This window comes from Aethalodelphis obliquidens, unplaced genomic scaffold (assembly GCF_003676395.1).
Source record: "Aethalodelphis obliquidens isolate GAN/ISIS:26980383/991018 unplaced genomic scaffold, ASM367639v1 scaffold18, whole genome shotgun sequence".
Taxonomy (NCBI): domain Eukaryota; kingdom Metazoa; phylum Chordata; class Mammalia; order Artiodactyla; family Delphinidae; genus Aethalodelphis; species Aethalodelphis obliquidens.
In genome coordinates this window covers 2,987,753-3,009,398 of record NW_020837962.1, presented here as the reverse complement: position 1 = coordinate 3,009,398, position 21,646 = coordinate 2,987,753, and the positions used below count along the sequence as shown (strand labels likewise).

At 44.9% G+C, this 21,646-nt stretch overlaps 1 protein-coding gene across 5 annotated transcripts in view; it reads right to left on the bottom strand.

Annotated features, from left to right (window-relative positions):
• CPPED1 (calcineurin like phosphoesterase domain containing 1) overlaps window positions 1-21,646 on the bottom strand; it is a 114,454-nt gene that overhangs the window by 81,780 nt on the left and 11,028 nt on the right. For all 5 annotated transcript variants that reach the window (XM_027117355.1, XM_027117357.1, XM_027117356.1 and 2 more), the window contains exon 2: window positions 8,239-8,457. In XM_027117355.1, the coding sequence (XP_026973156.1) occupies window positions 8,239-8,457 (219 nt within the window). The remainder of the gene's footprint in view (window positions 1-8,238; window positions 8,458-21,646) is intronic.

The window sequence follows — 21,646 nt, the reverse complement described above, 5'->3', positions numbered from 1 at the left end:
TTTACAAAAGACAATTGTTAACTAGCTCCTGTTACTCAGCTCATTTCTTTTCAGGGAATAATCAGAGGTCCACATTTTCCTAGCTACAATTAAGAAGCGTTTTAGCCTTTAATTCAAGGTAGAGTTTCTGCCATTGAGTTTATACTGTGGGCAATTATAACATCCATACATTGACTATGAAGAGAAAGCTCTGACTAGTCAAACAAGAGTATATCCGCATGTGCACATGGATAAGGGCCCTTAACCTGGAGTCCACGGGGATCTGTGAACCTAGATGGGGAAAAAGCCTACATTTTCACTGACCTATAACTGACATTTAGCATTTCCCTCTACTATGAAGTTAGGCAGAAAGCCACAGAGGTATTCACGCTCCTGTGATTCTGTCCACCAACAGAAATCACGAGGATTTTTCATATTCCATTCCAGTTGTTGCAATACCTCACAACGCTGCTTAAGCTCAAGCACCACTTTGAAAATACAGTAGTTATTAGCCTTGCTGTTAGACTGTATTATATAACAATAGATCAACAAAGAGGCATGCATTTTACTCTAACAAATAAATTTTAAAATATTTTGATGACTATATTTCAATATAATTGGTTTCTGAGAAACCCCATGCATTTTATTTTATGCATTTAGAAACATTATTATGAGAGGCGGTCCAGAGGCTTCAGCAAGCTGCCACAGGGGTCTGGGCACAGAACAAGCTGAGATGCCCAGCAGCGGGCACAGGGCCTCTGCCATGAGGCCACGTGGCAGATGCTGGCGGGGGCAGGAGGGCGATCACCACTCCCAGCAGTGCTGCTTCAGACCACACACATCAGAAACAGTGGCATGGACATATATACACTACCAAATGTAAAATAGATAGCTAGTGGAAGCAGCCGCACAGCACAGGGAGATCAGCTCCGTGCTTTGTGACCACCTAGAGGGGTGGGATAGGGAGGGTGGGAGGGAGATGCAAGAGGGAGGAGATATGGGGATATATGTATACGTATAGCTGATTCACTTTGTTATAAAGCAGAAACTAACACACCATTGTAAAGCAATTATACTCCAATAAAGATGTTAAAAAAAAAAGTCACAAGAAAAATTTGTAACTATGTATTGTGATGGATGGTAACTAGACTTACTGTGATCCTTTCACAGTATATACAAATATTGAATCACTATGTTATACACCTGAAACTAATATAATGTTGTATGTCAACTGTATCTCAATAAAAAATCCTCTCTCCATGAACAACAAGAACAAAAAAGAAACAACTCTGCAAGTAACGCTCAGAGTTCCCTAATTAGTAATATCAGGTAAATTAGTTCAAACCACTTTCAATCAGCCTCAGCAGAAGGGAGGCATTGATTGTTCCTGATCGCCTGGATGCTTCAACAGCGCTTATAATGCATGTGAAGGAGCCCGGGAGCCCGGGGCTGGCTGATTGCTCCGGGTCACCACGGCTCAACATTCGGCCCGCACACAACCTGCTGGAAGAGCTGAAGACAGCAGCCCGGCCCAGTCCAGGGCCTGGTGATATTTCAACCAAGGCGGGTCACTTTCTTGCACCCACAGAACCCCCCCTTTAATGTTTCTGTATGTTAAGCTGTGTGGTAAATTGTCTTTAAATCATGGCATTTCTTGGAGCCTGGAATATGCACTTAAAAATAACAATGCAAGGCTAATTATACAGCCAAGGAACTGAACATGAGTTAACTGAGCTGCTTTTAAAAACAACAACAACAACAGGAACAAATCCTGTTAATAGGGACAAAAGGGTTTCCGTTCAGTGGAAACTTTCTGAGTACCTAGGGTGTGGTGGGCAGTGCAGGCAGAGATGCTGCTGCACAGCAGAGATGGTACAGAAGGAAAGTGCGGCCAACCCATTTTGACTTCAAGCCTAAAGAAAAGCTGACCTGAGTACACAAGAAGAACCTCTGCTAGCGGTACTGTTTAGATTATCACTCCTAGTGATGGTGAGGAGAGAGGACTAATCAATTAGGAGATTCCAACCCACGGAACTCACCGCAGTTATTAAAAGCCTGACATAAACCTCTGTGTATCAGCGTAAAAGCGTTTTCCAGATGGATGCAAGGGGAAAAGCGAGGCACAGAACAGCGTGCACAGAATGATGACACTTATGTAAGACCAGGTTGCTCACCAACACACATACTTTTAACTATGGTGACCCCAAGGGATGGACCTGGTTGGGGGTTACAGTTTATTCTAGATACAGATTTTAAATCTTTACAAAGAGAACGTATTCACATATTACTCGTATAATTTAAAAAGCTAATAAAATAACAAAACAGATCCATAGCTACACGAGTTTGAATCCTACAAAAGATAAGAATGACAAAAAATAATACTTTCATGTTTCCATGCGTCCCTATTCCTTATTTCTAGGTCAAGCACAGGTTTTGATCTCTTCTATTCACTTATGTAGCACAGGCATCTGGAACAGTGCCTGGCTCAGAGTAAGCACTCAACAGAGATTTGTTAAATAAATGAATTGATTACTCATCTAATCCAGAAATTTGTACTGGGGGCCTACCATGTGCCAGCTACTTGCTAAGGACCCCGGGAAACATAACAGTGATTCACTTGACCTGCATTCACTCACACCGTTCACATGCCCACAGTGCTGGACGCTTGATGTAAACACACACCAACACAGATACACACACTCGCTGCCCTTTAGGAACTTAGAATTCAGCTTGGGGGAAGGTGAATCATAGAGGCTGGAGGGCAGACGTAAGGCCTTTTCCTGGCCACAGCCTTAATCCTGGCTTTGGTTTTCAAAAGTGTGCCTCTGAGGCTTTGCTTATCATAGTCTGTCTTGTACCAGAATTACGTTCACATGTTTGTGCCTGCCCAGCTGGGGAAAAATAAACACCAACCTTCCTGGATTGTGTGAACACAGAAGGACAAATGGCTTATTCTCTGCCTGAAGCCCAGCGTACCAAAGCATTCCATCTTGCTTTATTTCCCAATTCTACCCATTCATCATAGAATTAGAAATCTAAGTGGGGAAGAGGCTGATGGCCATTTAGCCAGGGCTACTCTTATCTGGACCTTGGCCTAGCCCTTCACATCTAATTTAAGGTGAGGGGCTACCAAACTAGATGAAATAGAACCTTTCAGCTCTCGCTTGGGTCTTGCAGGAAAACCACAATTCAGCAGTTCTGCTTTACATTCGCAGAGCGTCTCCCATCCTAAACACCATGCCACTAATCCCCTTAATCTCCAGCCTTTTGCGGCCATATCTGCAGAAGCCCAGTCCTTCTCTACCCTGAAGTGAAGATTCTTCCACCTAAGTGGATTGATTAGTCTGCACTTATCTGTAGCAAACATCACCTTTGTGTACATACCCTCTCTTTCAATTTGTCAGAATGATTTCTGAACGCAACTCCATTTTCATATTCAGTCACTTTGGTCCCAACAGGAATGGTCCCCAAAATTCAAATATAAGATGCCTGGGAACATTTTTAACTTTGAAACTAAAATGTGGCCACGGTGCAATGGGTGTACACAAGTGAACTTGGGGGTGTGACATTAAATGGGAAGGAAGGAAGAGCCTTCTGCTTCTGGTGATGAAAGGTTTCTTCATCTATAAATTCCAAATGATCAACACTGCAGATTCATGTGTTCTTATCCAAAATGCTTTGGGCCAGATCTGGTTTGAAATCTGGAGTTTTTCAAACTTAAAAATAGCAATACCAGGCAGAGGACACATATTAAATAATGCCTCCAGCTGGGTCTCAGGCACCACCCCATCATGGAACACGGTAATATTTCACTAGCAAAATATATGAATGTTCTAAGTAGGATAAATAGAGACTATAAATAGCTTCATGTCAGTTCAGGTCAGTTTTGTTGCCAACTGAGTTAGTTCCAAACTTAAGCAAAAAACGTTTAGGTGTTCAGAGCTTTGTGAACTTTGGAATGGCAGATAAGGGACCATGCACACAGACAGGACCCAAAGAACCAGCGCTAGCCCTCCTGACCTTTCTGCATAAAGATACTTTTAAAGCATATAGGTGTGGCTGCTTTCCTGAATATTTCTGTCAGGTTCTGTTTGGGAAGCCCTGCATAGCAGAGGTCATTCGGCTTTAGTTATTCAAACTGTTGTTTAGAAAGCAAAATAAAAACCTACAAACTTAAAGCATTTCCCTTTGAAGCTGAGCACCATTATCTTTAAGAGCTAAAGTGAATTTTCACAAACCACTTGCACACACACAAAATGGTACGTAGTACACAGAGAAGCCAAACACCCAGGCACTGTGCGTATCAGTCTATTAAGTGCTTCTCAGACTTAATTGTCCATAAGATTCATCTGCGGATCTTGTTGAGATGCTGATTATGTCTCATTAGGTCTGGGTGGGGCAGAAATCCTACATTTCAAACAAGCTCCTGGATACAGCTCTGAGGACCAGCCTTTGAGTAGCAAGGCTGCAGCAGAAGTGCATTAAGTTTGGAAACAGATGAACCTGAGTAAGATCCTGACTCCACCACTTACAAGCTAAGTGACCCTGGGAAAATGGAAATAACAATGACACTTTTTCAAGCCCATAATGAGTGAGCCAGCAGCACAGTTCCTGGCACATAACAGACCCCGAATTCATCCTTTGCCAATCTGTGGTTGGCTGAATAACGGTCCCCCAAAGATGTCCACATACCAGTCCCCCAAGTCTATGAATATGTTACCTTACAAGGCAAAAGGGAATTTGCAGATGTGATAAAGTTAAGGATTTTGAGATGAAGAGATTATCCTGGGCTATCTGAACAGGCCAACATGATCACAAGAGTGTTGATAAGAGGGAAGCAGGAGGATAGGAGTAAGAGAATATGAGAGGGTGAATCAAAGGTCAGTGAGGCGAGAAGATGCTATGTTGCTGGCTTTGAAGACAGAGGAAGGGGCCTTGACCCAGGACATGTGCACAGCCTCTAGAAGCTGGAACCTCCCAGAAAGGATGCAGCCCTGCACACCCATTTTATACTCTGTCCTCCAGAACTATAAGAGAATAAATGTGTTGTTTTAGACCACTAAGTCTATAGTAATAGTTTACAGCAGCCATAGGAAACTAATACACCACCTATTGAAATAATGCTAATGCAGGCTTGCCTCACTTTACGTAACAGAGGACTTCCTGGGGCTGAATCAACTGAAACATCATGTAACAGCTGCCCCAGTGGAGGTCAGTAAACAAAGAACTCTTCAAGGAGACTTTGTATCAAGGGAAGAATTCCTCCCGCTTTATCTGTTTTGTTTGGTTATAGCCCTTGCTACCAAACAGGGACAGACACACCAACCCATTCCAAAGGCTAAAGGGACTCTCCTGCTCTCTAACTGTATCATCACATTCCAGCTTCTCATGTAATTGTCGAAACCTAATAAGGCTCCTGGGGACAGCATCAGTGGGTCGATGCCTCAACATCAGGAGGACTGAAGAAAGTCATCCTGGGCTCAAGAGTGAAGGATTGAAAATCAATGGTCTCAATATTTGTACAAGTCTTCATTTGCTACTTATAATGTGGTTTATCCCACAGAGACGCTTTATAAAATAAGAAAATACCAAGATAACCCAAAAGACGCCTGCAGAATGAAAACTGCATATGTTTCAAAACTAAATGGGCCTTGTCCTGCATTTCTCAGGCTTTTTCCTGCAGGCCTTGGCACCAGCGGCACTCCTTAACCATCCTGGGTTTTACACTTCCCTTACCAGACTCTAAGCTCCGTGGAAGGGCTGGTTTCTCATTTCTAACTATCGTATCCACAGCATCTGTAACTGACACTTAGTTTGCACACAATAAATGTTTGTAGATGAACGAATATTATGATGGATATTTATAACAGAAAAGCATATTCGGACTTTCATTAACAAAAGCATTACTTGTAAAGTTCTTTTTCTCCAATTTGAACTTAAAACTACTTGGCCCAAGATATTATTTATGGTGGAATTAAAAGTATGCTCTCCGATTTTATCTGCCTATTAATATATGCATTTGATAATTAACAATGTGCTAAGCAGTCAAAGCAAATAATTACTTTTCTAATGTCTGCCCCTGCATATGAGCTAAATGAGGGGGAAGCCACTAACTGCATATTAAAAAATGCAATTAAATGCAAAAAAAATGGTAACTAGATTCAAAATGTTTTGTTTAAACCTCAGACCACAATATTCAAAACAGTTACAATCCTTTCATTGGGTCAGTTACAATCCCACAAAACAGTCCAAATCTTCAGAATTCTGTTCGGGTCACAATGAATATAAAACAAGTTCTCAAAAGTTTGCTAGTTCACATTTTCGAGGTCTTCTGACCAACTGGTAGGGTGGATCATAAAAACTCTATCTTTTAATTTACTTATGTTCAGTACACTTTATTTAAGAAGCAGTGTCATCACACGGAATGCTTTTATTTTAAACCTTATTTTGAAATATGACTGAATACATTAACATAATTCAGAACAAGTCAGTAAACATCTACAAGAACATGTTATATAATTCTAGTGAGTCTCATAATATTCTATTTTCAAAGGAAAAAAAAAAAAACACTGGACAGAAAAGCAGTAAATTTGGAATCTGAGGGTTCTCCCTGCTGGCCATACTCCCTAGACTTCAAGGAGAGCCATTCTGAGCAGCCCCTTCTCCATCCTCACACGTTCACTCTGGGATTGTTCTAGATAGGTGGGTTACCAGACAAGTGAGTCCTGGAGGGGAGGAATTAATGTACCCAGGCTTCCTGCAGAGTGCCTTGGCTTCTAAAGACATTAGAAATCATAGCAGGACTCAAGAGTCTTGGTTTACAAGGTAACGTTAGCCAAAAACAAACACCCACAGCAACTAGAGTGTTTTCTGCAATGGTCTTTGGGTCATCTCTGTCCACTAAGCAGAGACCAAGACACAGACAAGAGTGGTCTTGGGTGCCTGCTCTGCCTCCCAGATGGGCAGGGGCGGTTTCCACTTTCTTATACTTGCTCACTGGGCTTTATCTTTGCCTGGGAGAGAAGGATATCAAAGGAAAGGGGAATAAATAAAGGAAGCGAGCTCTAAAAAGGACCTGTTATGTTCCCGTTCCTACTATCTCACTTTTCTTCAGGGGATCCATCCTGTTCTTCTGACCGCTTGGCTGCAGGGGAGCTGATCCCACACCCCGGCTTCATGGGGCTACGTGAGCTGGATGGGTGCTGGTCTGTAACTCTGATTGGACCACTAAGAATAAGGCACTTTCAGGGGCTTCCCTGGTGGCACAGTGGTTAAGAATCCGCCTGCCAATGCAGGAGACACGGGTTCGAGCCCTGGTCCGGGAAGATCCCACACGCCGCAGAGCAACTAAGCCCGTGGGCCACAGCTACTGAGCCTACACTCTAGAGCCCGTGAGCCACTACTACTGAGCCCGTGTGCCACAACTACTGAAGCCCGCGTGCCTAGAGCCCATGCTCCGCAACAAGAGAAGCCACGACAATGAAAAGCCTGCACGCTGCAATGAAGAGTAGCCCCCACTCGCCACAACTAGAGAAAGCCCGTGCACAGCAACAAAGACCCAATGCAGCCAAAAATAAATTAATTATTTTTTTTAAAAAAAGAATAAGGCACTTTCTTTCTGTTGTGGTTTCAGTAAGAAGGACATAAACCTAAAGCTCCCTGGAGCGACTACCTGGAAAGAGCCTGCATGAGAATAAATTCAACCCAGAGGAAAGCAAGGCTGAGCGAGGAAGAGACCAAGCCCTGACAGCAACCTCTGAGCCCCTGGATCCGGCCGCACCCGAAGCCCAAATCTGCCCTTGGACTTTACAGTCCCATAGGGTAACACAAACTTTAAAAAAAAAATTAATCTAGTTCGAGTTAGATTGTCATTTGAAACTGAAAAAGCACTAACAAATACAGGAGAAATAAAAGCACAAGAAGAAGGGAAACGAAAGGAGAAGATTACGTTTATGGATATGGGATCTGAAAGCAGTTCAAGTTTGCCCCCTGGAAATGAAGAAAGGTGACACATAGGAAACTGTTCCATTTTTCATGGTAAGCTCAGACCATAAGAACTGTAGCTCTGCCTAATTACTGTGATTAATCTTGCCAAATTCTAAAAATAAAATGAGCGTGTATTTTCTGATGTTTGATGATACTGCAACCGTCGTGAAGAGAAAGAATGAGCCGTTACTGAATAGAGTCTTCTTTTAAGACAAATGATTTTTTTCTGGCTGTGGGGAGAAGACAAGGTCACAATGACGACCCCAGTCTTACCGGGCATGGCATGGACAAGGTCCCCGCACAGAACAAAGAACTTGGGCTTGGGGCTCAGCTTGTTGATGGCCTGGACGGCCTGCTCAGTCAGACGGATCTCCTGCTGCCACTCGTCGCCGCCGCTGTCACAGTCCCCAGTGGACCAGGCCTTCATCAGTCCGAACTGTGGGTCTGCACCTTGGATGAAGTAGAACGGGCCTTTCCATTCCCTTTCCTTTTCTTTAATTAAAAAAAAAAAAAAAAAAAAAAAAAAAAAACGAATGAAAGGAAGGAAGGGAGGGAGGAAGGAAGAAATACTATAAGATCTGTCAGGGAAAGCACCCAGGTTACCCTGCGAGTGGATACAATATTTTTCTTAAATTAAGTAGGTCATTTTAATAAGCTGCTGTTCAAACACACCATTTTCCTGTCATCAGCCAGAGGATTTTGATTTATACTAATTATGCCTGGACCTGGTGATTCCCAAAGGCCAGGGAAAAACCACATGGGCCGTTAACAGCTATGCAACCAAGCTGTCTGTTTAAAAGCCAGATGGCCAAAATGGAGCACAGAGGCACCACGGCACGCTATATAGAGGCTATTAATGTTCAATAGTTTTTTAATTAGAATTAAAAATACCCCAAATTGAAAGCTGTCAGAAGTATTATGTTTAAATGACGAGGTGAAGCGCTTTCAAATCGTTTACGCCAGGCTTAATGGCACAATCTGCACTGTTTCTGGGGATGTGACAGAAAAACTTGGAGCTCAGAAGCTCCGGCTATCTGGTGGGAAAGGCGGGGCCAGAAATGAAATCTTAATATGGAAAAAAAAAATGATGCTAACATTTCCAAGGCAGCATGATGTGGGCATAGGTGAGGTGTGAGGCTGCAGGGGAGGGCTGGGGGGACGAGACTCTTTCATTCTTTATGTCCTTGGAAAGCACTTAGGTCACCTGAAGGTAAACTAGCAGGCTGCTCTTCCTATTGGTTCTGCCAAAGCTTCAAGGGCCACGGGTCTCCACCCTGATCTGCCCAAAACACTGCCACCAGTGTCTGCATTTACAGAGCTGCAATGCCCATCAGTGGGTGCGTGGGTTTCAAACTTTTCTTTGGCCACAGAATCTTTTCTTCAAACAAAACCGCAAGGGGCTGACCAGTGTTGAAAACACGTAGCCTCCTCTGCCTGAGTGGGCTCTGGGGACAGAGCAGTCTGAACACACCCACTCATCAGCCCAGATTTTATCCTCAGCCCAGAGAGGTGACGTGACTTGCCTCATGGACACCAGCCATCAGCTGCAGGGACAAAACTAACTACCCCACAACCTTGAGACTGTTTTCTTCTCTTTAACAAATGAACGTATTTTGCAGGTGAGCTGAATAAATGGCATTTCCTTTGGAAGTCATGAAGATACTAGAATTTCCCAAAAGCTCCTTGAAGTCATTTCACATCTTTGTGTTCACTTCACTCATTTATTCAGTATTTACCGAAAGCCTACTGTTTGCCGGGCCCCGTGCGAGGTGCTGATGACACACAAGTGGACCAAGACAGGTGAGGTCTTGGCTCTCGGGGGCTTAGTTCTCACAGAGGGAGAGAGAGCAAACAAGGAAATTCGCAGAGAACAGAGCCAAGGGTGCTAAGGGCTCTGCGAGGATTACGGCGAAAGCAATGGTTAATTTAAATTGGATGCACCGGGAAGGCCTCTCTGAGGTGGGGTCATTTAAGCTGAGATCTAGATGTAGCACATAAGCTTTTAAAATTCCACGACCACCCTCCCACCCACCATGCCTAGCTTACTATCATCTCAGAATGGATCTCAGGCTTTAGGCCTCCTTTCCTTAATTCCTCTTCCAGAACTTAAGAAGACAAGCATGTAAACAAACAAAATTACCTATCCGTACTTTCCAGAATCAATTATGTATGTGTGTTAACCTGCCAGTTCTTGAACTACAGCTTAAAATGCTAGCTGCTCAGTCAAATCACAACCTACCTAAACTCACCCTGAACAAGGACTGCAATGAAACCCTGTTGTGTGCATCTCAGTGCCAAGGACAGCGATCCAGCACTGCAACGGATCCGACTCATACTCACTGAGCCCTTACTACATGTGGCAGAAAGACTCCAAAACGCCCCCGCAAGACCCCTGAGTCCTGATACTCACATCCTGTGTGATCCCCTCCCCTCGAGTGTGGGCTGGACTGCTTCTAATAAGCAGAGTACAGTTATGGGATGTGCCTTCAGAGACTGGCTAGACCAAGATATGGAAACAACCTAAATGTTCCTCAGTGGATGAATGGATAAAGAAAAGGTGGTATATACATACAACAGATTTAAAAAAAGGAAATCCTGCCATTTGGGACAAAATGGATGAACCTGGAGACACTAAGCTACCTGCAATGAGCCGGTCGCAGACAGACAAATACTGCCTGATCCTCAGCTTGTATGCAGAATCCAAACAGTCAAACTCATAGAAGCAGACAGTAGAACGATGGTTTCCAGGGGCTGGGGGGTAGGTAGGGGAAATGGGGAGGGGAGGGTCAGAGTTTCAATTACGCAAGATAAGTGCTGGAGATCTACTGCACAGGATGGTACCTGTAGCTAACAATACTGTATCGGACACTTAAAATTTGCTAAGAAGGAAGATCTTAAGCGTTCCTATCACACACACCAGTAAAGGGGGCGGGAAGAAACTTCAGGAGGAGATGGACGTTTATGACAGATGTTGATGGCAGTGATGGTTTCACAGGTCTGTACTTATCCCCAAACTCACTGCGTTGTACACATTATATATGTACAGCATTTCATGTCATCATATCTCAATACAGTGGTTTTGAAAAAAGAGAGAGAGAAGGCTAAAAAAAAGACCCTGACTTTCACCTTGCTCACTCTCCCTCACTCTCTCTCGGAGCCCTTCTCCTGGAGGGAACAGGCTGTCATGATGAGTAGCCTCCTGGAAAGGCCAACACGGCAAGGAACTGAGGGAGGGCTCTGGCCAACAGCCTGTGAAGAACAGAGCCCCCCGCCCCCCCCCATGCAACAACCTGAAAGAAACCAAATTCTGCCAACAAGCATGGGAGTAAACTTGGAAGAGGATTCGCCCTAGGTGAGCTTTTGGATGAGACCACACCCCAGGTGCCACCTTGACGGAACCCTCATGAGGCCCTGCAGCAGAAGGACCCAGCTAGGCTGCACCCAGATGCCTGATGGAACTGGGAGATAGATAATGCACATTAGTTTTCTCAAGCTGCCAAGTTTCTGGGTCATTTGTTACACAGATCCGACTTAAAGATAAAGGGCCAGGAAGGAGTCAGCAAAACTTCTTCAAGAGCTCAAGGTTGGTGTCATGAAAAAAACTGAGATTCTGATTTGAGTTTTAAAGTTAATTGTTGGCACTGTTCATTTATTTTACTTTAATAATAACCATTTTGCACTGATGAATGCTTTTAGCTATGTTTCTGAGGCAGTTTGCAAAGCTGTTTAAACTGGCTAAATTAATCAGGGAGATGACTGTCACCCCAAAGTTGGGGCATAAATCAATCTGCTACAACAACCAGAATTTAGAAGGTTTTCTACAGTGAACCTTTTAACAGTTATAGTTGCCTATCACAAATAGTCATAGTCTCGAAAAGTTGTCCTTGGAGGTATTATAAATCTTTCATTTTTACTGGTTTACTAAGTAAAATCTCAGAAAGAATCTCAATTTTATGATGACAAGGTACAAAATAAACAGATTTGACCTAAAATGAATGACAGCTCCATGTCACTGTTCCATCTACCTTATCTATCTAATAAAGGCAACCTGATGACTCAGGGTTCTGCGTTCTCAAAAGCACCTGGAGCCTCTTAAAGTTCCTGCTACAGAAGTCTGTGGTGTTTGGCCTCATCTTAATTTTAATCAAGGCTGAATTTAAGATATTTGAGGCTGGTAAGACTTAGTACTAGATGGAGGGATCTTTTGTAAACTTATACCTCCCCCACCCCTCGGAAGGGCAGACTTTTATCTTAGGAAAGCGAATGCTTAAAAACATTTGCATTAGATTATTTCCCCGAAGTCCAGAATCACCCCAAGGACAGGGCATAGGCATTAGCTGACTGACACCTACAAGGGCCTGAGAATGCTCACGATGACGCCTCCCTTCCGGGGCAGAGCAAACGTCTGGCCCCAGCTTCTCTCTTTAGACTCGGGAAAGCACTGTGCTGGCAGCTCTAACTGTGGAAGTCTAGATGTGGTAAGGACCATCCCTAAAGCAACCTGATACACAATCAGGGCATTTAAAAACCACTTAAGGGTCTGGTGGCTTATTGCTTGTTGTTTTGTTTTGTTTTTAATTTTCCTAGTCAAAGAGCCTAAAGGTGAGACAGCCTGGTAAGTGACTGACAACCCATTTGGAGCAGAAGTACCTGGAAATGGAGGCTGAGGGAGAAGCTGAGGATGACGAGAGAGCAGCATTATGCAGGCCGTACTTGGGCACAGGGGGCTGGGCTGGGCCTCCACCTCCGTCCTCAAGGTGTGGCAACGGACGAGCAACATCACCATCACCTGCGAGCTTAGGAAGCCCGCCCCAGACCTACTGAGTCAGAAGCTGCACTTTAACAAATTCCCAGGTGATTTTATGCAAATCCAAGTGTGAGAAGTACTGGCATGCAACTAATCAAGGACCTGTTTAAATGTGTTTTATATCAAACAGATGTAAAGTGATTGTTTCCCTAAATTGAAACAACGTCTGGGAGGGGTTTTGCTGTTGTTAGTGGCTGTGTTTTTTGTTTCACTTTGTTTTGCATATTTTCCTATTCATTCTGACGTCCTGCCTATGTCCAGCTCAGGTATTTGGTCCTAAACATTTCTTGGTCTTATCCATTACTGTCTAATCAACTCCCTTTAAATCACCTTTCAAAATCAATTCAGTTTTCTTGGTAAGAATTCCAAGATTCCAGGTAAGAACTTACTCAGGGAATTCATTACTAATTAGTGAGTTCTAACACTTTAGATTTTCACATGACATCATGACATACAGTGAAAGCACCTGCTAGCAGCTGTGTGTGTGCAGCATACACAAATGTGTGTTTTCAAAAGCACAACAGAGAGGTAATTTTCCTTTGTCCAAATTTGATACAAGAATGCAGTCAGGGACTCTAATTGACAACTATGATAAGACCAAGGTCAAATTTTTGAGATAAACTAAGTATTTTGAATGAATGGATTAAAGAATAAAGTGAGTTGCTTAAATTAAGATCTCATTTCTGACCCTGATGGTGCTAAAACCAGATTGTAATCTTTTGAAACATTTGACACAAAGCTCTGGATAATGCCTATATGGTTCTTAGTGTTAAGACACAATAATGCATACATTCATTTAACTAAAACACTTCAATCTGCTATGAATAAGAATGTCTACAGTGAATGTAATTTTTTCAATGTTAATTTTTTAAACAAATTCAAAGAGACGGTGTAATAGCCATCTACTGCTATGTGACAAATCACCACGAATGCAGCACCTTGAAACAAGACACATGATTTATCTCACAGTTTCTGTTGGTCAGGAATCTGGGCACAGCTAAGCTGGACCTTCTGCTCAACATCTCTCAAAAGCTGCAATCAAAGTGTTGGCTGGGGCTGGAGTCTCATCTGAAGACTCAGGTCAGGCAGGATGTGCTTCCCCGCTCACTTAGGTGGCTGTGGACTGAGGGACTGAGGGCACCTGTTCCTTCCTGGCTGTCAACCAGAGGCCACCTGTTCCTTGACACGTGGGCCTCTCCAACGTGGCAGCTCATAACGTGGAAACTTGTTCATCAGAGGCGGCAAGAAAGAGGGTTTGCTAGGAAACGGAAGTTACGATCTCATGTAACATGATAATAGAAGTGACTGCCCATCACTTTTACCAGGTTCAATTCATTACAACCAAGTCACTAGGCCAGCCCACGCTCAAAAGCAGGGGCTCATGCAGGGAGGCAGGTCCTGTCTGCCACAGATGATAATATTAACTAACATAATTAACTAATCTCAGGTAACCACAAGTTTAACGTGACCCTCCTGTACTGAGCTGAGTGAGCTCATTTGTTGCAGCCCATCCTATGAAGGCTGAAGGCTCACCTTATACAAGCCCACCTTTTCCCCCTAAAGAACTGGAAATTGTGCCGGAGGGATTCTCAGGGTTACTTTAACCAACACTCTCATTTAACCAAGGAGGGAATACTGAGGCCTGGCTAGGGATCTCAGTCATGGCTCAAGTTCAAGGTTACAGTTTATGAGCAGCAGCCTCTATTGTTCAGCATCTCAGTGCTGCCGGGCTGGCCTGGAGAGGAGAGAGCCATGAAGAAGACGGAATGTTCCCTAGGCTGCCTGCAAGTTGCCCACCTCCATAAAGACATTTTTTGTCTCCAAAAAGTTTCCTTTAAATGGCACATCTTGATGAGTGCGGAGACAGCACACAAAGATAATGCTGACAAGGTGCTCACAGACCCTGCCAACAGCAAAGGGCCCAGGACATCTATTTTCTGTGGGATGCTAACTGGTGATCTCCTCAAGACATTACAAACTTCAGGTCTCTCGATGAGATCTGATTAGCAGGTGTATTCTGTTTGGCACACGCCGTGTTTATAAAATTTTGAATTTGTTGCCAACAATTTAAATGCATGAGTTTCATATATACAACTGGCTTTCTGGATTCTCATGGAAAATCTGGCCACACCAGGCCCAAATGGAGTGTGCCAACGATTGGCTGGGACTGAGCAGTAACTGCCCCTTTACTGGCATGAATGCTCTGGAATTCACTGCGGTCCACACCTGGCCCCATTCGCCACCTGGCCCCTGAAGACATCTGGGATGAGAAGCCCTTATCCACGGTAACCCTTCCATTTTGCTTAGAAGTACAGAAGAGGAGACTCACAAGGTCAAGGGTAAATAACTTGATCAAGACTAACAAGGCGTGAGGGGCAGAACCAGGCCAATTACACCACAGAGCCCTGACTTCAGGGCAGGTGATCACACAAGTGAGATTAAAGAGAAGACTCATCGGCTAGGAGTGCCAAGGTCTGCTCAAATGACAAGCTGGAAGAAAACAAGCCCCAAGCTACCAAAATAAATTGTCATAATTTAGTATGTTACCATAGCCTGAATCAAAATTTAAGATTAATTGAAAAATACTTTTTAAAGAAAAAATGGGCCTTAGAAGGAAATCTGACTCATCCGTCATATACAGAGTAACAAGACTTGGCCACTTCCCATTTTCAGCTAATGGATAGAGACTGTCATAGAAACAATCTTTCAAAATCGAGGGATAAAAAGGACACTGGATTTGGTATTAAATCATGATCAGGAAAGGCCTGTGAGTCTCCTTTAAGCATTACTGAGTACAAAGCAACTGTACATAGAAAAGAATCTTAAAAACCTTTTAAAATTCACATGATTCTTTACCATTAAGCCTTCCTATGAGATTCTGTTTATGTGCCAATATCTTGCCTGAAAAACAGACATTCAAATTGCAATTGTTCTTTACAGTTTGCACCTTTAATATCACGAACTAAATGTTTTCTTGAATTTGTCTCTGACAATATATTTCCTCTCACTCACTTTTATTATACCTTTTGGGCACATTTTTCAATTGTTAACGAAAGTTGACTTTTTAATATACACCAAGAATTAGAAATCGCATTGATCCTTTCATTCTTACCAGTTAATCAATAACTAACTATAACGAACGCACCCCCCCACAAAAGCAAATGAATCACTACTTCCATCGCCCAACTAGGAAAAGGCCTACGGGAGTCAGCCATGTCACTAATCAACACCTAATACTCTAATAATTTATATTTTCATGATGTGCTAAACCTGCCACCTTATAGGCAACCCCAAATAATTCAAGGTGGAATACAATGACAAACAGCTTTCTTCATTTACTTTTTATAAATAAGAGTCTCATTTTCTAAATCTAGTTTGACTTTCGGAAGACAGAATTAAAATCACAAGATAGTGGTTAAGAAGTGTGAGAGCTACAACACATCACTGCATTGTAAGGATGTTTAAGAATTCAATGTTCTGGCTCCTGTTAACGAATCTGACTCAAAATAATACATAAATTGGGACTATAGAGGCCACGGTTCTCCACTGGACTGTAAAGTTAGAGAATTAACTCAGCATCAACTGAGAGCGTCACTGTCTTGGGTCAGGCGTCCACCAGCCCCACCTGGAGCTACCAAGACAGCTCCATGCAGGACTCCCTGCTCGGATCCATCTCAGTCCATCACTGCCATCGTGACTCTTTAGAAAATGCTCACCCTGGTCATCAAACTCCCTCGCTGAAGGGCCACTACCTTCTAACCTCCATAAGGAAAGGCCCACATTTGCTTTCCCTTTCCAGTATTCTGTCAGCATGTTACCATTTGGTCCCTGGCAGGTGGGAGGCATTCAGTAAACATCTGGTGAAGGGATAAATGAAGATGTCAGTGGCCCCTCGCTCATTCCGGCACCTGGTGCTAAAACACAGCCCGAAATTTTCCCAACTGTACCGATTACTGTTCCCACTAGACCAGTGGCTCTAAACCGGGGATGATTTTGATCCCCAGGGCACATCTGATGTCTGGAGACATTTCTGGATATCACACTGGGAGGGGGATGGTGCTTCTGGCGTCCAGTGGACAAAAGCCGGGATGGTGCTAAACATCCCACATTACACAGGGCAGCCCCACAAAAGAATCCAGCCCATGTCAACAGCGAGACTGAAGAACCCTGCACAAGACATACCACAGGATCCCACCACATGGACCCTTCCCTGCTCCTCAAACACGCCCCATGCTTTCCCGCCCCTTCCTCCAGGGGGTGCTCTCCATTGTACCAGCTCCTCCTGCTGAGGTGCTGTCTGTCCTTCCGGGCCCAGCTCACATGCCACTTCCTCCTCCCGGGCAAGCGGATGCAGCTCTGACTCTTCCCCTCATTCAGAAAGTTTGTTCTGAGGATGGGTGTCATATTAGTCACCAGACATTCAACTAGTGGGCAAGGCCACAGGTCCCATTCCTTAAGACCTTACAAGGACTTCCCTGGTGGCGCAGTGGTTAAGAATCTGCCTGCCAATGCAGCAGACAAGGGTTCGATCCCTGGTGCTGCGGAGCAACTAAGCCCGTGCGCCACAACTACTGAGCCTGCGCTCTAGAGCCCCCGAGCCACAACTACTGAAGCCCACGCACCTAGAGCCCGTGCTCCGCAACAAGAGAAGCCACCGCAATGAGAAGCCCGCACACTGCAATGAAGAGCAGCCCCCACTCGCCGCAACTAGAGAAAGCCCGCACGCAGCAACGAAGACCCAATGCAGCCAAATAATAAATAAAAATAAATTAATTAATTTAAAAGAAAAGACCTTCAGAATGGTGGTGAGACAGACAACAAACAGGTCAACAACTAAGCTCATTACACACTGTGCTCCTTGGTACCGCAGAAGTAATCAGGGTGATCACGGACGGAGCAACTGTTGGGTGGGAGAGCTCTGTGGTAGATGGAGGAGTGAGGCAACACAGGAGATGAGATCTGAGGACGAGACAAAGCCAGGCGGGGGGCTGGGGAGATGCACCCCAGACAGAGGGCACAGCAAGGACCAGACCCTGAGACCAGGGGTAAATATGAATACTGGGGATAAAACAGATCATACCCAGACATGTGGGCTTGGGGAAGGGCTTCAAGCCCCTGTACCACTTTGGGCCTCCATCTCCCAAAGCCCTAACCTTGTCCCAGGACAGCCCAGACTCTGAGGCTTGAGTGCCAGGATCAAATCCCATTTCCACCCTTTACCAACTCTGTGACATGGTGCAAGTTCCTTAACCTCTCAGGGCCTCAGTTTCCTTATCTGTAAAGTAAGAATAACTCACCTACCTCAAAAGGGTTGTTGTGAAGAATTAACTGAGTTAATACATGTGAAGCATTTGGACTTAGCACATACTAAGCAGTCAAGTGTGCGCTTCTATTACCATGACTGTTATCCACGGTAACTCCTACCCTGTCTTAGCAGACAGCGTTCTCAAAATCTTACCCATTTCTTTGTTTCCCATAGCACATAGTGGGGCTCAGAAAATATCTGATGGTATATATGTGTATATGTGTGTGTGTGTGTGTGTGTGTGTGTGTGTGTGTGTGTGTATGCTTTGGTCTTAACATCTTTTCCTTTATATACTGTGGATATTGCTTTGGTTATAAAATGGCAAAGATGGGTTGCTTTACAGCTGCCCAGAAGCTTTCTAGCTAAAGAGCAAACGCCAACGAAATGCAATTTTTGCAGTTTCTCACAGCAGCAATCTGCACAGTGAATCACAATCTAAATGTCTTCAGCAATGCCCCTCATCTTCTCTGGGGACTAATCTTATTTCAGTGGTTAAAAAACAAAAACACACAACAGTAGCAAAACAATCTTCACCGCTTTGGGACTCCTTCTGGTTTAACAATCCAAATGTCCCAAAGGTAAGACTGCCAGAACTTAATGCAGCAGTTAACAGTGTCTTTCACTAGTGGTTGCCTAGGGCTGGGGGGCTGGGGGTGGGTCGGGGGGTGACAACTGAGGGGTGTGGGGTTTCTTTTTGGGGTGGTGAACGTGTTCCAAAATTTGTGGTAATGGTGGTACAGCTCTGTGAATAGACTAAAAGCCACCGAATCGTTCACTTTGAAAGGGTGAATTGCGCGGTATGTGAAGCTGTTTAAAAAAGTAGTGTCCTTCAGGGCCCCTCCGCCCCCAAAATAATTCAGTACGACAGCAAAATACTCAGCGTCTCCAAGTTGCGTCCCCTAAGTACCAAAGTGAATTCACCCCACCCCTTCTCAGCCCACATGCACCCAAAAGGTAGCATTCTGAGATACGCAGAAGCTTCTGAGCCATAGCTTGGCTGCCACACTTGCCGTTTGGGGATGAGGGGCCTGCCAGCATCTTTATCTGCAACCCTTCAGAGAAGTAAGAAGGCAGATGCGCCAGGACTACTTGGCCAGGCGGCTTTCAGCGTCCCTGGCTTTGGCCAACGCTGTTCTGGACAACGTCTAAGCGGGGAAAAAGACATTTTCCATCCCTCTCTCACTTTTCAAAAGCAGAACTCCATTGAGGGTCTGCATGTTTTGGGTGGAGGTCTGCTATGACTTTTGCGCCATTCCCCGTGTTTCACTGCCAAGAGAGCCTGTGGCTGCTGACCCAGGGGGTGGTGCTTCGGGGAGAACGGGAAGAAGGTGCTCGCTCTGGACAGAGGCAGCCCTGCAGGCACAGGCTGAGCAAACGGAGGCCCTGGATGGGAGGAGAAGGCCACCCTTACTTGGGGCAGATGCAGCTCCGAGAGGGGGCAAGGAGAGGAAGGACCCGCCTGCGAACAAGCACCGGCCCCAGCGGGTGCCTCTGAGTAAGGCACCAACTGCCCAGTGGTGCGTGGTTTGCAAGGGTCCTGTTGATTGGCTCAATACCTTGGTTTCTGTTGGTTTTGTCCAGAGAAAACATGATGTGTGTAAGCTGTGGGTTAGGTGGATACACACACATGATCCTGTGGGCATTGTACTCATTTTCATTCATTTATTCACATAATGAAAGGCCACTGAAGGTCCACTACTGCCAGACACCGTCCTAGGCCTGGGCTTCCTGCTCCACCCCCAAGGAATTTATCACCTACGGGCAGGAAAGGACAACAAAGTCAGAGGAGTAAAGACACAACTCTAAGTTGTAACAAGTATCATAAAGGAAAAGAACGGGTGAAGGCGAATGGCAGAGAACCTAACTTAGAATAGGAGAAGCAGCACAGGCCTGAAGAATGAGGAAGAGAGGGAAGAGGAGGGGGACAGAGAAAAGCCACGGCAAGGGCTGACAGACCCAGTTTTTGTTTCAAAGACATGACTCTGGATGCTGTCCAGGGAAGAGACTGGAGGGACAAGAGGGACTCAGAGGCTGCTGGGACTGTCCGGCTGAGAGGCAGGGTAGGTGGGGTGGCCGGGCTCACGGTGGTGGGAGCCGGGAAGCAGCGAAGTAGATGAAGCCCAGGTGTGCCCTGGGGGTGCGTGGATCGGACTGTGGGCAGCCGGGACACGGAGAGCAGGGCGAAGCAGAGGTCAGGAGCGATTCCCAGGCTGCTGGTAGGACAGCGCTAGGGGAGACTGGGAAGGGGCAGACTGGGGGGAAGATGAGGTGCTCCGTCCTGCTCCACTGTATTCTGGGGGCGGGGCCAGAGGGCAGGAAGCCTGAAGAGCTGCGTCCTCCTCTGGATCCTCCCACTTACTAGTTTGGGGCCTGAAATCACCAAAGCGCCCCCACATAGATGAAATCGATGCACTTGTCATCCTGGCTGCTCCTTAAGACAGATCTAGCCAACACTCGGCCTCCTTCTTACAAATGAGGACCTGCGCCATTAGCTTGACAAAGAATTTTCTTCTTTTCCTTTAAACAAGGCTACGTGGGGGAGTCTGGACGTTCTTTCGCTCAACAAATATTTCCTGGGTGTCTGACTCCACATTCTCTTGGTCCTGAGAGTGGCTGGCAGCAGTTCTGGGGCTTCTGGAGTCTCCAGATGCCCTGGCCCCGTGTTACCGCCCCTTGCTCTTTGGAGGGTTTGACAAAGTTAAAACTCACACACTGCACAAATATAAAAAGTTGTCAGTTAGTCCTCTCTGTGAAGAAGATACTTTCTTAACAGACGTCCACTAGACCAATGTGAAGGAGTCATCAACACTCTCCATGCCTCCACGAAGGCTCTGACCGTGGCCCAGGGCAAGCTGATGGCCTTCCCATGCTCTACGCACCTCTGCCCCGCCCCTCATGGAGTGTCTGTCAGGAGGTGCCCCCGAGTCTGTTCATGCCAGCACTTAGTTTTAAATCGCCTAATTTAATCAAACATGTAAGCCAGATCGGTGCTTTGTGACAGCCTGGAGGGGTGGGATAGGGAGGGTGGGAGGGAGGGAGACGGGAGACGCGAGAGGGAAGACATATGGGAACATATGTTTATGTATGACTGATTCACTTTGTTATAAAGCAGAAACTAACACACCATTGTAAAGCAATTGTACCCCAATAAAGATGTTAAAAAAAAAAAAATGTAAGCCAGAGAAATACAAACGTAAAAAGGGTTGTTTCTAATAAAGCAACGACGGATGCTTTGGGAAGACTCAATAAAAGCAAGCTGGTAAAAATAAAATACTATTGAATTAGGTGTCGGGGAGGCAAGTGTGAAAGATCTGATGAGAAAGTGTAAAGCTAGAAGAATCCTTCGCTCAGACTGCTCTCTAGGTGATTTTTAACCGACTGCTCCACTGGGAAAAAACCCAAACTGGAAAAGATTTGCTATGGGTGTTGTTTATGCAAGAAAGGCTCCCGGGCAGGCCCATCTGTAAACCCATGCTCCAAGACATGACCTTGGCCTGACCTCAAAAGATCAGTAACTGAATTTACATTTATAGTTTACATTAAAATGAAATGTCAAAAATGTGTAATTT